Source organism: Mus pahari, chromosome 10 (assembly GCF_900095145.1).
Source record: "Mus pahari chromosome 10, PAHARI_EIJ_v1.1, whole genome shotgun sequence".
Lineage (NCBI taxonomy): Eukaryota > Metazoa > Chordata > Mammalia > Rodentia > Muridae > Mus > Mus pahari.
The window spans coordinates 65369497-65383862 of NC_034599.1; the positions used below are offsets into that span (position 1 = coordinate 65369497).

The 14366-nt window shown below is 39.3% G+C and overlaps 1 protein-coding gene across 6 annotated transcripts in view; it reads right to left on the reverse strand.

The window, feature by feature from the left end:
* Positions 1-14366, reverse strand: part of Rnf111 (ring finger protein 111) — a 68339-nt gene that overhangs the window by 21973 nt on the left and 32000 nt on the right. For 4 of the 6 annotated variants that reach the window (XM_029543053.1, XM_021206408.2, XM_029543051.1 and 1 more), the window contains 4 exons: positions 9139-9302; positions 7775-7969; positions 3453-3769; positions 195-450 (listed from right to left, as the gene is read on the reverse strand). In XM_029543053.1, coding sequence (XP_029398913.1) covers positions 195-450; positions 3453-3769; positions 7775-7969; positions 9139-9302 — 932 coding nt within the window. The remainder of the gene's footprint in view (positions 1-194; positions 451-3452; positions 3770-7774; positions 7970-9138; positions 9303-14366) is intronic. The other 2 variants (XM_029543054.1, XM_029543052.1) reach the window with 1 other exon arrangement.

Below are 14366 nucleotides of genomic sequence, written 5' to 3' on the forward strand. Positions count from 1 at the left end.
AAAAAAAAAAAAAAAAAAAAAAAAAAAAAAAAAAGAATATAAAGTACCACTCAATACATCTCAATTTTATAGACAGTTGTATGGGAAAAAAATAAGTAAGTCCATTCATCAACTAGGATCAATATAATTCCATTGTGGAATTACAATGGCCCATTTCCATACTCCAGTTCTTTGCCCCCTAGATTCATACTTACACGGAGGTGGCATGTAGTGCCGACATGACGAAAGAGAAGGCTGTGGAGGGGGCTGAGGCTGGGGCTGGGCAACCATGCTAGAGCCATAGCCATCTATTGATAATGGCTGAGTCGGGGCAGCAGCAGCCTGATGGCCAAAGACTGCAGCCCGGGAAGAAGTGACAGGGCAGCAGGGGTCAAAGGCAGATGCACCATGGAAACCCCCACTTCCATGAGTCCTGAGAGCACTGTTGCTCAGATCGACTGGCAATGCCTGCTGGGTAAAGAACAATCAGAGTTTACCTTTCTAAAGTTTCATGAAAACATCATTTCTTATCACACGACAAACATATTGCTAGAGCTCTCTCTAGGAAAACAAAGTCTTCAATAAATTTGGGAATACAAATCTTTGTATGACAAAATCAAACACAAAGAAAATACTGCATAAGGCTTGAACTTTAAGTATAAAATACAAGATAAGCATTTAACTAATGTTACTGTAAGATGTATTTCGTAGAGCTAGAGAGAGAGCTGACTGGTTTAAGAAACTTGATGCTTTTGCAGAAGACCTAGGTTCTAGTACCCAAAATCGGTAGCTCACAACTGCCTAAAAGCCCAGTTCCAGGGGATGTGAGACTCTGATACCCTTTTCTGGCCTTTCTGGACATTGATGCGTTAATGAGGTGTATAAAGACAAGCAAGACACACACTCACACACACACACACAATAATTTGAAAAAAATTTAAAGATTGATTTCTCTTACGTTACGTACAACTAAGAACAGAAGGTTTGAAAGCACACCTGCTTTACTCTGAAATTCTAACCAGAGACAGTATGCTATCATAGCACTGAAAATACTAGAATTCTACTAACAATCTGTCAAAAATTTCTACACTGTTTTATAACAGATTAAAACTATAACTATGAAAAAAACAAAACAAGACAAAACAAAACCAAGCAGGGCATGGTGGCCCACAGCTTCAAGTTCCACACTTATGAGGCAGTGGTAGGAGGATCTCTATGAGTTAGAGGCCAGCCTGATATACAGAGTGAGTTAAAAAGAATTAACATTTTCTCCTATTAAAGCATGTGGCTTGCAAAGTTCAAGGTACACAGTAGGGTAACTACAGCCAACAATAGTGAGTATCTCAGAATAACCATAAGAGTCTTCATGTTCCCTACATGGAAATGATGACTTTTGTGATGGACATGAAGGCTACTCTGTCATCACGCATTATATACATGTATCAAAATATCATATAGAGAAATATATATAACTATGTGTTAGTTATGTAAAACCCTAAGTAAACACTTTGATCTTACTCTAGATTATAAAGTAAGAATTATTGGGTTTTTTATTTTTTTTGTTAGTATTTTTCAGTATTTTAAACACAATGTCTATGAGTTAGGTTCAATACAGCTGTAGCTTTCAAAATGGATTTGACCAAGTGTGGTTGATACACTTGTCACTCTAGCCCTCAGGTAAGAGAAGCAAGGCCAGCCTAGCCTATAGTGAAGATCTCTTATCCCTGAACAGTGTCAAACATGATAGAAGATGGTTCTGTATGAGTTTGGTTCCTCCAGAACCAACAGGAAAAGCTAAGTGCACACCTATAATCTCAGCAATGAGGAGACAGAGAGGGCGATTCCTAGGGTTCATCTCTACCAACACCAGTCTATTGTCCATGAGACAACTTTGAGATAAGCCAACCCTTCCTTTAAAACAGTGTTTCTCAACCTTTCTAATGCTGCAACACTTTAATACAGTCCCACATGTTGTGGTGACATTCAATCATAATAAATCTATTTTCATTGCTACTTCTTAAGGAGTAGCTGTTAAGAAGTGTAATGTAAATACCTGTGTTTTCCACTGGTCTAAGGTGACCCCTGTAAAAAAGGGTTGTCCAACCCCCAATAAGAGTTATGACACACAGGTTAAGAACCACTGTTTTAAGGTGACTGGAACTGGTAAAGACAGGCACCTACTGACTCCAGCCAAAAGGAAACATTGTTTATATAATTCAACCTTTCCTGTACCTTTATCTTTTATTTTTTGAGTCAAGGTCTCATTACATTCTCCTAGCTATCTTGGAACTTGCTATGTAGACTAGGCTTGCCTAGAACTCAGAGGTCCACCTGCTTCTGCTTCTAAGTACTGGGGTTAGCAATCTCTCTCTGACTCTGTCCCCACCTCCCTCCTTTTTCAAGGTAGAATTTTTCTGTGTAGCCCTTGCTGTCTTCGAACTTAGAGATCTGCCTGCCTCTGTGTCTTGAGTACTGAAGTTATCTCTTAGCCAGCTGTATTCTTTATCAACCACACCAAGAGAACACTATGTGATAAACTCATTTGTTGGCAGCTCTCTCGTGAATGGGGAAGCTGGGGGACTACCTCACCACTGCTGACAACTCTAGTTAAATCTAATCTTTCAACTCCCATTGCTAGTAAAAGGAAGCTTTCCTTCAAGGCAGGGCCTTCCACATACCTCCTTCCCCAGAAACACAATGGCTTCAGACAACCAATTAATACCCTGAACTGATAACAGAAAAGATGCAAAACATCTTAAATCTTGATCATTATTAAACTGTTCAGATTCCCACCAGAGAAGACCTCTTCGTTATTGTTAAGCAGTTAGATCCCCCAAAAAGACAGCCAGAAAAATTTAAAAGGCAAAACTTGGTGCTTCAGGAAGGTCAGGAGGCACAGCAGGACAGCCTTTCTCAGCTCTATCCTGGCTTTGTTCAAACACATGACAAGTCAAAGTTACACTGACTCCCTGAAATACATCTTTTGGGATTGTTTATGTTTCTAATTGCATTTAGTATGGGGTGTGTGTGTGTGTGTGTGTGTAAGTACTCATTCATGCATATGTAAGTCAAAGAACAATTTGTAGGAATTGGCTCCCTCTTCTAACTTCTGCGGGTTCCAGGGGCTGAACTCAGGTCAGGTCTGGCAGCAAGTGCCTTTACTCACCATACCATCTACATGGCCCAATAAGTAAATTTTACAATAGATATCACGTCTACTTTCCCCCCTAACTGTCTGCAATAATTTAAACTTTCTATATACCAAGACAATATAAAAATTCACAGCTCACTAAATTAGGTCATTTTTGCATTCAAGAATATGGCTTAGTTTATAGACAAACTCATTTTGGCAACACATACACTAAAATACATCACTGGGGTTTTCGATTTCTTTATGAACACAACACAAGTTTAAAACAGGAAGGGAAAGGGGAAAGGGAGAAGGGAGGAAGTGACTTGTAAATCCCACACACCTGGTCATGGTAGCTGGAACCAGAACTGCTATTTGCTCCACAAGGCGCCTGTACTTGAGGTCTTTCCACAGGGCAAGCAGGGTCACTGAAGGAAGGAGAAACTGGGACAGCTGGGTGGGGAGTATGGTGGTGGTGGTGGTGATGCTGAAAATGGTGGCCATGCTGCTGAAAACAACTTGAGTGTGGATGTGCTAATGCATGATGACTCTGTGATGTCCCTCCACATGGTGAGTGCTGGGGGCAGCATGAAGGTAGCCTTGGCATTGCAGGAGGACCACTTTCTGGGACAGCACTAGATGCAGTTCTCCTCACGTCATCTTGAAACAGAAACAAATGCAAAGAATGATCAAATACTACTGCATAAAAAAATAAGTACTGTGTATCAATCTGGAAATAAGAATCTAATGTGATACTGGGCTAGTGAGACTGATCAGCACAGTAAGGGGATCACTGCTGAGTCAGAACACCTGAGTTAGATTCCTGGGACCTACTGATAGGAGAGAAAGGAATGCCTCATGTTGTCTTACGAACTTCACACGCACGCACGCACACACACACATATTAATGGTATAATTTTTAAAATAAAAAAAAAGAATATAATAGTGCCATGTGCTTATTAACACACAGTATGAAATGTTGTGTAGTGCTTCAGAATGATTTTTCTGAGAATATAAATTCTACAGGGAGTTCATATGTATCATGGACTGACAAGAGATTATCTTTTCTTAATATTTCTTAGCAATAAAGTTTCAAAAATACCATGTGAATTCTTTCACTCTATGCTACAAAGAAAAAGATCTTCTAAATCCCTGTAACCAGTAATACTTTCCAATACTGAAGTCTTATGGGTATATTCAACTATAATTGAAGTCACAGCATCCACCTCAATGAGTATCTGGCTGGGCCACTATCTACCAATCCTTTCATTTTCCTCTCTGTCCAAACTCAGATAAAACTAATTTGTGGAGGGGACGCACATGCCATATGTAATCTTTTAATCTGTTCGAATGAAGATTTATGTCTAATCACACTGGGAGAAAAACACCTTGTAGCACAATATCAACTCAATGACTATTTGTTGAACATATAATAAATACTGCAGATGGGAAGCATAATTCAAGTAATATGCACAGGCTACAAAAGTGAGCTGTTTTGAGTATGAATTTGAAGGTCTGACTCCAGAATGATCCAAGGAAGATGTCCAAGGATGGTTGAATATAAACTTTAAAACAAGGACAATGGTGTAAAATCACAGAATGAGAATCACCAGCTTCCTGGTAGCAGGTGAATACTCCAATTATGAAACAGAAGGGCCAAGGAAAGGTCTGGAGAGAAGACAGACATAAGAAGATTGTTACCAGGCAGATAGCACATCTCTCATCACTCTGAAAGAAGTCAGAAGCAAATAAAAAACAGAGGCCAGACAATGGGTGAAAGCACTTGCCACTGAGTCTTTTTTTTTTTTTTTTTTTTGGTTTTTTGAGATAGGGTTTCTCTGTATAGCCCTGGCTGTCCTGGAACTCATTTTGTATACCAGGCTGGCCTCGAACTTAGAAATCCACCTGCCTCTGCCTCCCAAGTGCTGGGATTAAAGGTGTGCACCACCACCACCTGGTGCCACTGCATCTTAAGACCTGGGTTTAATCCCTGGACACCATAGTGTAAAAAGAACTGACTTCGCCAAGTTGCCCTATAACTTCCACACTCACCTTGGTGTGAATATGCATAGGCATACATATGTGCATGCACACACATTAAAAAGATAAATAACTCTAATAATAAAGAATGTAAATGGAAACACACAAAGATGGCAGGAGTACCTGTACATGTACTAGGAAATGGAACTGGTAAAGACAACAAAGACAAAGAGAGCGCAAGGTTAAGGCTGGAGATAGAACACAGACACTAGGATAGACAGTCAGTTAGTAGTGGATCAGGCATTAAAAAGAAATTGCAAACATAAACACATAAAAGCTTTTACGAAGCTAATATCTTCAGGTGTTATAGGAACACATGCCCGAGAATTTATTCTTTAACTTCCTTCCCATGAAAGATGAAAGTCTTGAGGAAAAGGACAGAGTTTTAGAAAATCATGGAGGGAGAGGGGAAGAACTAACACGATATGGAGGGTAAATCACTCCCAAAAGCCTACTACTGAAGTACTCAGCATTTATGGAGGCAGCAGCCTGCATGGCACCTGGTCATTAACTGCACCATTTAGTTATTTAGATATGAGTGTAGTTAGCTGGCTTAAATGATTCAAAGTAGAAAACCTGTATGAAGCAGGGAACACCTGATAGGTAGAAAATTAAACTGACATTCCATATGGTGTTGTATGGGAAGAAATACAATTCAACTGCTTTAATTCAGTCCAACTACACATGCCACTTTTATTAAGCTTCTGTACAATTTGACCTGGGACAAACATCTGTCTCAAAGATGGTATAGTGTAATATTAAGAATGAACTGTGAGGAACTACTGTGACTAATGAAACAGAACAACTAAGAAATGAAACAGAAGGCACTAAAAATAAGTAGATATACATAATACATAAATGAAAGCTGTAAGGTGATTATGAAATGTAGGCAGGAATATGAGTATTAAGACTATCAAGAGAGAAGTGAATGAAGAGTTGAAATCCTTACCACAAAGATGCTATGAACCCCAATCAAAATATTTAACTTTTGAAATTTCTTCTTATATAAAATGGGAATTATAATGCCAATACCAAGGCATTTTAAATATTAAATGATAACATAAAAATCACATAAAAGGGGCTAGAGTTATAGCTCAGGCAAAGACCCAGGTTCAGTTCCCAGCAACCACATGGTGACTCATAACTGTCTATAACTCCAGTTCCAGGGAAATCTAATGTCCTCCTCTGGCTTCCACTGGTACCAAGTTGTTTATAAAAAAAAAAAAAAGTCATATAAAATATCCAAGTAAAGCACCAAGAAAAAATATGCACTTAATAAATTAATAAAAAAATAAATTTGCCTCTGACTACATTTCTATCCAGAGAACATGGCATTTGAAAGACATCCACGAGAAATTCTTCCATGAACAGTTCTCAATTCTGTCTTTAGTTTTCTTCCAGAAAAGTCTTTTTGAATACAGTCATTTTCCAGTTTGATGAAAGTCACAAAGATGTTATCATAATTAAAAGCAAATTGTATTACAGAACAAAAGTGCTCTCATTAAAAATAGCACTATAATCAATTTATGAGCTACAGTATGTATCACGTGTGTCCTTGTTAGTAAGGCCCTGTCTGAACCACTGTCCCCATCAGAAATCAAGCTGCCTTAAGCTATTGAGAGAGAAGCAGAAATATAACTGCTAGTTGGAAAAAAAAAGTGATCAGCACTGAAAATACAAAATTCTTTAGGATGGTTATATAGCTCAGTGATAAAAAACACACTCGAGGGCTGGAGAGATGGCTCAGAGGTTAAGAGCCTGACTGTGCTTCCAGAGGTTGAGTTCAATTCCCAGCAACTATATGGTGGCTCACAACCATCTGCAATGGGATCTAATGCCCTCTTCTGGTATGTATGAAATGACAGTGTACTCATATACATATAATAAATAAAGAAATCTTTAAAAAAAAAAAAAACAACAACAACAAAACAAAACAAAACACATTCAATACATATGAGGTCCTCAGCACAAACCAAACAAAAGGAAGTTCTTTCTGGCCTTGGGTTAGGCAACACTTCTATATAATGCCAGCAGAACAAGGAGCAATGACAAAAATAGAGAAAATGACATCATTGAAACCTTTAAAACTCCTATTCCCATCTCACCTGATTTCAGAATATGCCTAGGAATAAAACTGGTGGGTCATGAGGGAATACTGTTTAACTTTATGAGGAGGAGCCAGTGTTTCACTCAGCAGCTGTGCCTTCTGCATTCTACCAATATGTCACTAGAGTTCCAATTTCTCTATCTATGACCAGTTCTGGTGACTCTTTGTTCTTTTTAAATTATGGACACCTGTGTAGGTGTGAACTATGTATTTCAATACAGTTTCAATCATGTTTCATGAATCAACAGTGATGATTAGCATCTATCTCGCAGGGGGTTCATTGTCCTTTGAAAGTATCTGGTCAAATACTTTATTTTTAGATTAGGCTGCTGTGTTTTTATTATTTCAGAGAGCTTTATGTATTCTGTTATTAGAACCCTAATCTGACATGACTTGCAAATGTATTTTCTTACATTCTATGGACTGTTTCTTACTTTCTTGATATTGCTTTGCTAACATGAAGTACCCACCGTGTAAGAATACACTCTTGCCAACACTGTGAAAACAGTCTTACGTACCGCCCACAGAAGAACCAGTTGCACTATTGCTTGTCAGAGTAGCTTCGGTCTCTGACACTGTGGAAGGCTGGCTACTGGCCACAGTTGAAGCAGTATCAGAGGCGTGCTCAGAGGTAGGTGGGTTTGAATTGTTAATGGAAGCGCTAGTAGTTTGTGAGTCCATTCTAGCAGAAGTGGTTGGTACTACAGTAGGTTCTACAAAACACAAAACATCAATTTAGCATTTCACAGAAGATTAAAGAATGGTTGTATTTTAAGTTTAATAAGCAACTTATTTTTTTCCTTTGAAACAGTCTCTTGCTATATATAGATAGGTTGGGCTCAGAATTCCCCTATTATGACCTGCCAAGTGTTGCTTATAGGTACATGCCCATACCTGGAGAAGTTAATCTTACTACGATAATGACTAAAAGTTAAAAAAAGCATTAAGAACAAATAAGTACAACACACAATAAAGCTCTCATGAAATTTCACTGCAACATCAAACCAATATGCCACTGAAAGATAAGAACTGTATTTAAAATCTGTTTAACCTAGTTAATCTGTTTAACTAGGTTAAACAGATGCTTAGTTCTCTAGTAGGACTAGTGCATCACTAGTACATCAATGGTAGAGTGTTTACCTAGTATGTCTGACACCCTGGGTTTGATTCCCAGAACCAAGAGAAAAAAAGTTTTCAGTACCTGCTAAATTTTCTGGTCTATTCACCACAAAGAAAAAAAAGTTAGATCAAGTCCAAGTGCTGCTCCTGGGTCACATAGTAACACATTCAAGCAACAAACTGCTCTCTCTGGCACAGCATAATTTCAAGTCAGGCTGTCCAGCTGGTGCTTATAATTTTACCACGGTATGACAAAGCTAAGTTTCTAACCTCTCTCCATGTCCTTACCAGAAACTAATAAGGCAAAGGTGTGTCTCAGAGGACTATTCATAACGCACTTCATTTTCACCCTTTACATAGAGCAACCACTTCACAACATTAGCTATGACTTTTAATATTCATGTTAATTTCATTTTCCATGTCTTTGTTTTTGAAATTTTATAAATGTAAATAAACAAATATAAAAATTTTAAGAATAATAACACTTATCAAACATTGGATCACAAAATGGTCACTTAAGATATTTTGTCAAGGGCTGGAGAGATGGCTCAGTGGTTAAGAGCACCAACTGCTCTTCTGAAGGTCCTGAGCTCAAATCCCAGCAACCACATGGTGGCTCACAACCATGAGATCTGACACCCTCTTCTGGTGCTTCTGAAGACAGCTACAGTGTACTTAGATATAGTAATAATAAATAAATCTTTTAAAAAAAGATATTTTGTCAAATTTTCTTCATAACCCAACAGCTACTATTCCAACTTACCATCTTCATCAACAGTAAGGTCCACAACTTCTGCTGCACTCTGCCTCAGGGGCTGTATAACAGTAGAGATCCTACTGCGGTTTCGAGGCTCCTGTGGCCGTCCTGTATGCGAACTTGAACCCTGGCTCCAATGAGATCTGGAGTGTCCAAGGGTTGAACGAGACCTTAAATGATGTCAACATCAAGTTAGTAAACATAAATGAAGGGTGGATCCTTTTTCAGTCACTCTAAAATTCCACAAGCTTATCTTATAAAACACTTATGCAAGACCTCTCCCAAGAAATAATGGTTACTGGATTAAAAACAATGACCAATGCAATATCAGGCACTGAGTAAGCTGCTAAATGAAGGTACCACGAACGAGAGAACCAAAACAGAAAATAGATGATGTCAGATCAACCATTCAAAAATACAAAAAGACAGGACCACCACTCTTTTTTTTTTTCTTTTTTTTTTTCTTTTTTGTTTTTTTTTGAGACAGGGTTTCTCTATGTAGCCCTGGCTGTCCTGGAACTCACTCTGTAGACCAGGCTGCTCTTGAACTCAGAAATCCGCCTGCCTCTGCCTCCCGAGTGCTGGGATTAAAGGAATGCACCACCACGCCCGGCTAGGAACACCACTCTTAATAGCCACGGTTTTAGATACTCACTTGGATTATAAGTGAATACACTATGTGATGGTTTATATATGCTTAGCCCAGAAAGTGGCACTATTAGAAGGTGTGGCCCTGTTGCCGTAAGTGTGGCCTTTTGGGGTGGGTGTGTCACTGTGGAAGTGGGCTTTAAGACCCTCATCCTAGCTGCCTGAAAGCCAGTCTTCCACTAGCAGCCTTCAGATAAAGATGTCGAACTCTCAGCTCAACATGCACCATACCTGCCTGGATGCTGCCATGTTCCCGCCTTGATGATAATATACTGAACCTCTGAATCTGTAAGCCAGTCTCAATCAAATGTTGTTCTTAGAAGAGTTACTTTGGTCATAGTGTCTGTTCACAGAAGTAAAGCCCTAACTAAGGCACACATTCCTGCATCCCAAGTTATTCACTATAATGAAGAAACACACACAGAAATCTCAAGTAAGACACATAGTCATATCTGTGTAATAATGTCCCAACCTAGGTTTGCAGAATTTCACTTTAGAAACGATACACCAGGAAAAGCTTCTGGTCCTCTCCTAAGGTAACACACAGACTCTGTATAAATATAGCAGAGGAAGTCCCTGGAGGTGGCACGATGAAAGCACTGGCTTGTTTATGAATTTGTGAGCATTACTTGCTTGAACTACTTTAAGCATCAAATCACAACTTTGAATACCATAAGTGAATGGCACTGCACTCTTTTCAATCACTCACAGGCATTTAGATGTTTCGTAAGAACTTCAAAAACAATGACAGAGTATTTACTGAAAGTATGCTAATATTCTTAACCTACTCAAGGCTTCAAGAGAACAACTAAATCTGCTTTTGAAAAATGAGGCAAATAAGTCACAAGTTGTTACACAGTTTGTGTCTTTGGTATGCTCAGACTAAGCATAAAACTGTGAATATTTTAAGTTTGTCATCAGCACGTGTGACAAATGTGAGTCAGATCCATTAGGCACTGTGTTCGTAAATGCAAAGTTAGAAAGGGTGTCACCATTAAGAAAAATACACAAAAATTCAAAGTGGGATGAACAGTCTTTAACAACACTAAAGTCCAAGAGTTTAAAAAGGAATTCAAAACCTAAAATTCTGAAGAGAAAAGAGTATGAAAGGTAATTTTAAGACAATGCCTATATGAGAAAGCACTAGATATCCTGAGCCATTATAAACACACCTAAGATAAAAATCATTTTCTTAAGATTTATTTATTATTATAAATAAATACACTGTACCTGTCTTTAGACACACCAGAAGAGGGCATCAGATCTCATTACGGGTGGTAGTGAGCCACCATGTGATTGCTCTGATTTGAACTCAAAACCTTAGGAAGAGCAGTCAGTGCTCTCTACCTCCTGAGCCATCTCACCAAGCCCCCTAAAAATCATTTCTTATAAGGACAAATATCCTTATTAAAAACTTCTGAGAAAGGGCTACTAGAGAAATGACTCAGTGGTTAAGAATACTTGCTGTTCTTGAAAAGGATCCTTGGGGTGGTGAGATGGCTCAACGGGTAAGAGCACCCGACTGCTCTTCCAAAGGTGCAGAGTTCAAATCCCAGCAACCACATGGTGGCTCATAACCATCCTTAACAAGATCTGACTCCCTCTTCTGGAGTGTCTGAAGACAGCTACAGGGTACTTACATATAATAAATAAATAAATCTTTAAAAAAAAAAAAAGTCTGGCGGTTCCTCAGAAAATTGAACATAGTACTACCGGAGGAGCAAGCAATACCTCTTCTGGGCATATACCCAGATCTTCCAACTGGTAATAAGGACACATGCTCCACTATGTTCATAGCAGCTTTATTTATAATAGCCAGAAGCTGAAAAGAACCCAGATGTCCCTCAATAGAGGAATGGATACAGAAACTGTGGTACATTTACACAATGGAGTACTACTCAGCTATTAAAAACAATGAATTTATGAAATTCTTGGGCAAATGGATGTATCTGGAGGATATCATCCTTAGTGAGGTAACCCAATCACAAAAAAAGTCACTAGATATGCACTCACTGATAAGCGGATATTAGCCCAGAAACTTAGAATACCCAAGATACATTTTGCAAAACACAAGAAAACCAAGAAGAATGACCATTGTGTGGATACTTCATTCCTCCTTAGAATAAGGAACAAAATACCCATGAAAGGATATAGGTACAGAGACAAAATTGAGAGCTAAAATGAAAGGATGGACTGTCCAGAGACTAACTACCCCATCTGGGAATCCATCCCATCATCAGCCACCAAACCCAGATACTAATGCACATGCCAGCAAGATTCTGCTGAAGGGACCCTGATATAGCGGCCTCTTGTGAGGCTATGCCAGTGCCTGGCAAACACCGAAGTGGATGCTCACAGTCAGCTATTGGATGGAACACAGGGCCCCCAATGGAGGAGCTAGAGAAAGTACCCAAGGAGCTGTAGGGGGCTGCAACCCTGTAGGTGCAACAACAATATGAACTAACCAGTACCCCCTGAGCTTGTGTCTCTAGCTGCATATGTAGCAGAAGATGGCCTAATCAGCCATCATTGGGAAGAGAGGCCCCTTGGTCTTGCAAACTTTATATGACCCAGCACAGGGGAATGCCAGGGCCAAGTAGTGGGAGTGGGTGGGTAGGGGAGCAGGGGCGGGAGTGGGGTATAGGGAACTTTCCAGATAGCATTTGAAATGTAAATAAAGAAAATAATAATAAATAAATTTTAAAAAAAGAAAAAAAGAAAAGGATCCTAGGTGCCAAGCACCCAAATCAGGTGACCCACAACTATCTTTAACTCTATTCTAAAGACCAAGAAATACAACACAGATCAGGCAGGCAGGCAAGCAACACACACACACACGCACACACACACACACACACACCCCCAAGAGAGAGAGAAAGAGAGCGAGAGCGAGCGAGCGAGCGAGCGAGAGAGAGAGAGAGAGAGAGAGAGAGAGAGAGAGAGAGAGATAGTTAGTTAGTTCAGAAATTAATAGCATTCCTTGTTCTTGTAGAGGATCCTGATTCCATTCCTAGCATATACAGGGTGGCTCACAGCCATCAGCACTCCAGTTCTAGAAGATTTAACATACTCTCCTGACTTGTGTAGACACTAGGAGCACATGTAATGCACAGAAATACACACGGACAAAATACACACATAAAATAAATCTAAAAGTAAAAATAATAACCTAAATTAGGCTGAGTGGTGGTAATACATGCCTTTAATACCAGCATTTGGTAGGCAGAGGCAGAGATAGGCAGATGGAGCTCTTTGAGTTTGAGCCCAGCCTGGTGGACAGAGCGAGTTCTAGGAGAGCCAGGGAGAACCATGTCTTGGGTCAGACGGGCAAGGGTGCCGGAGGTTGGGGGTCTAAATTTAAAAAACAAAATTTTTCTGAGAAGCCCAGAGCCTATGATGAGTATGGGGTCTGTCTGTCTGTCTATTTATCTTCTCTAGTAAGCCATCAACAGCAGGCAGCTCCGGGTCTACTTATGGCTCTTTTGGCTTTGCAGGTTGTTCTTCCTCCAGACAGACTATTGGATAGAGCTCTAGTACAAACATAAGGCAACAGTGTCACAGAGGTCTTCAAGGACACTATGACAATGGCAACTGTCAAATCCTAACACGACAGACAGACAAAAATATTCTCTTACATCTGAAGGGCAGAAAACCAGTCCAACCATAACAAAGGTCCATTTCAGGTACTAACAGGAAACTACCTAGGTTCACTCTTAGCTGGAGAAATGTTTCTACTTGATAAAAGCATCTCCAATTCCACAAGGAAAACAGGTCTTGCTTTCTAACAGCTGAGAGCTAACATATAAAAACTCAATTGGTGCTCTGCCTTGTGAGCAGTGGCAAGCTAACTGTGACAGCCTATGGCACACACTATAGTGTGCCAATTTCCTATTACAGGAAATCACTTAAAACCAAAAACAATTGAGGAGAGTGGGCTGGAGAGGTGGGTCAACAATTAAGACTGACTGCTCTTAAAGAGGATCTGGGTCATCCTTGCACCCACATGGACTCTCTCTCTCTCTCTAACCCTGGTTACAGGAGACCTGATGACCACCTCTGACCTCCAATGGCATAGCACATACATGATATACATACATACATGCAGGTAAAACCCATACAAATAAATGATAACCCCCCAAATTTTTATTCTTTAATAAAAGGAAAGAGAAAACTCTCCTAGCATTAGAAGCCACACTCCAACAAAAAAGTATCAGTAGAAAAGCATACAAAATCCTCAAATGTACTTCTAAATTCATTCCAACATGAAAATTAATATTCATCCTCAGACTAGTCTGGTATATCAAATAAGCAACATTTTACCACTAATATCAGTATTTATTATCAAGTTAAGCATGGGGTAAATAAAATATTAATTTTTTCATTTCAAACAAGGGGCCATGGTGTCAAAAGTAATTCTACAAGAGTCAACATATGTTCAGATATCTATCTAAACAAATGAGATCTTTCTACTCACTTATTAGTTCAAGAACTTAATTAGCATGAGTAAATGAAAAATAGTACCATCAAGGGCCTTAAACTTGGCTCCTATAACATAAAAGCACAATTTCACATGTAACAATGAGGAC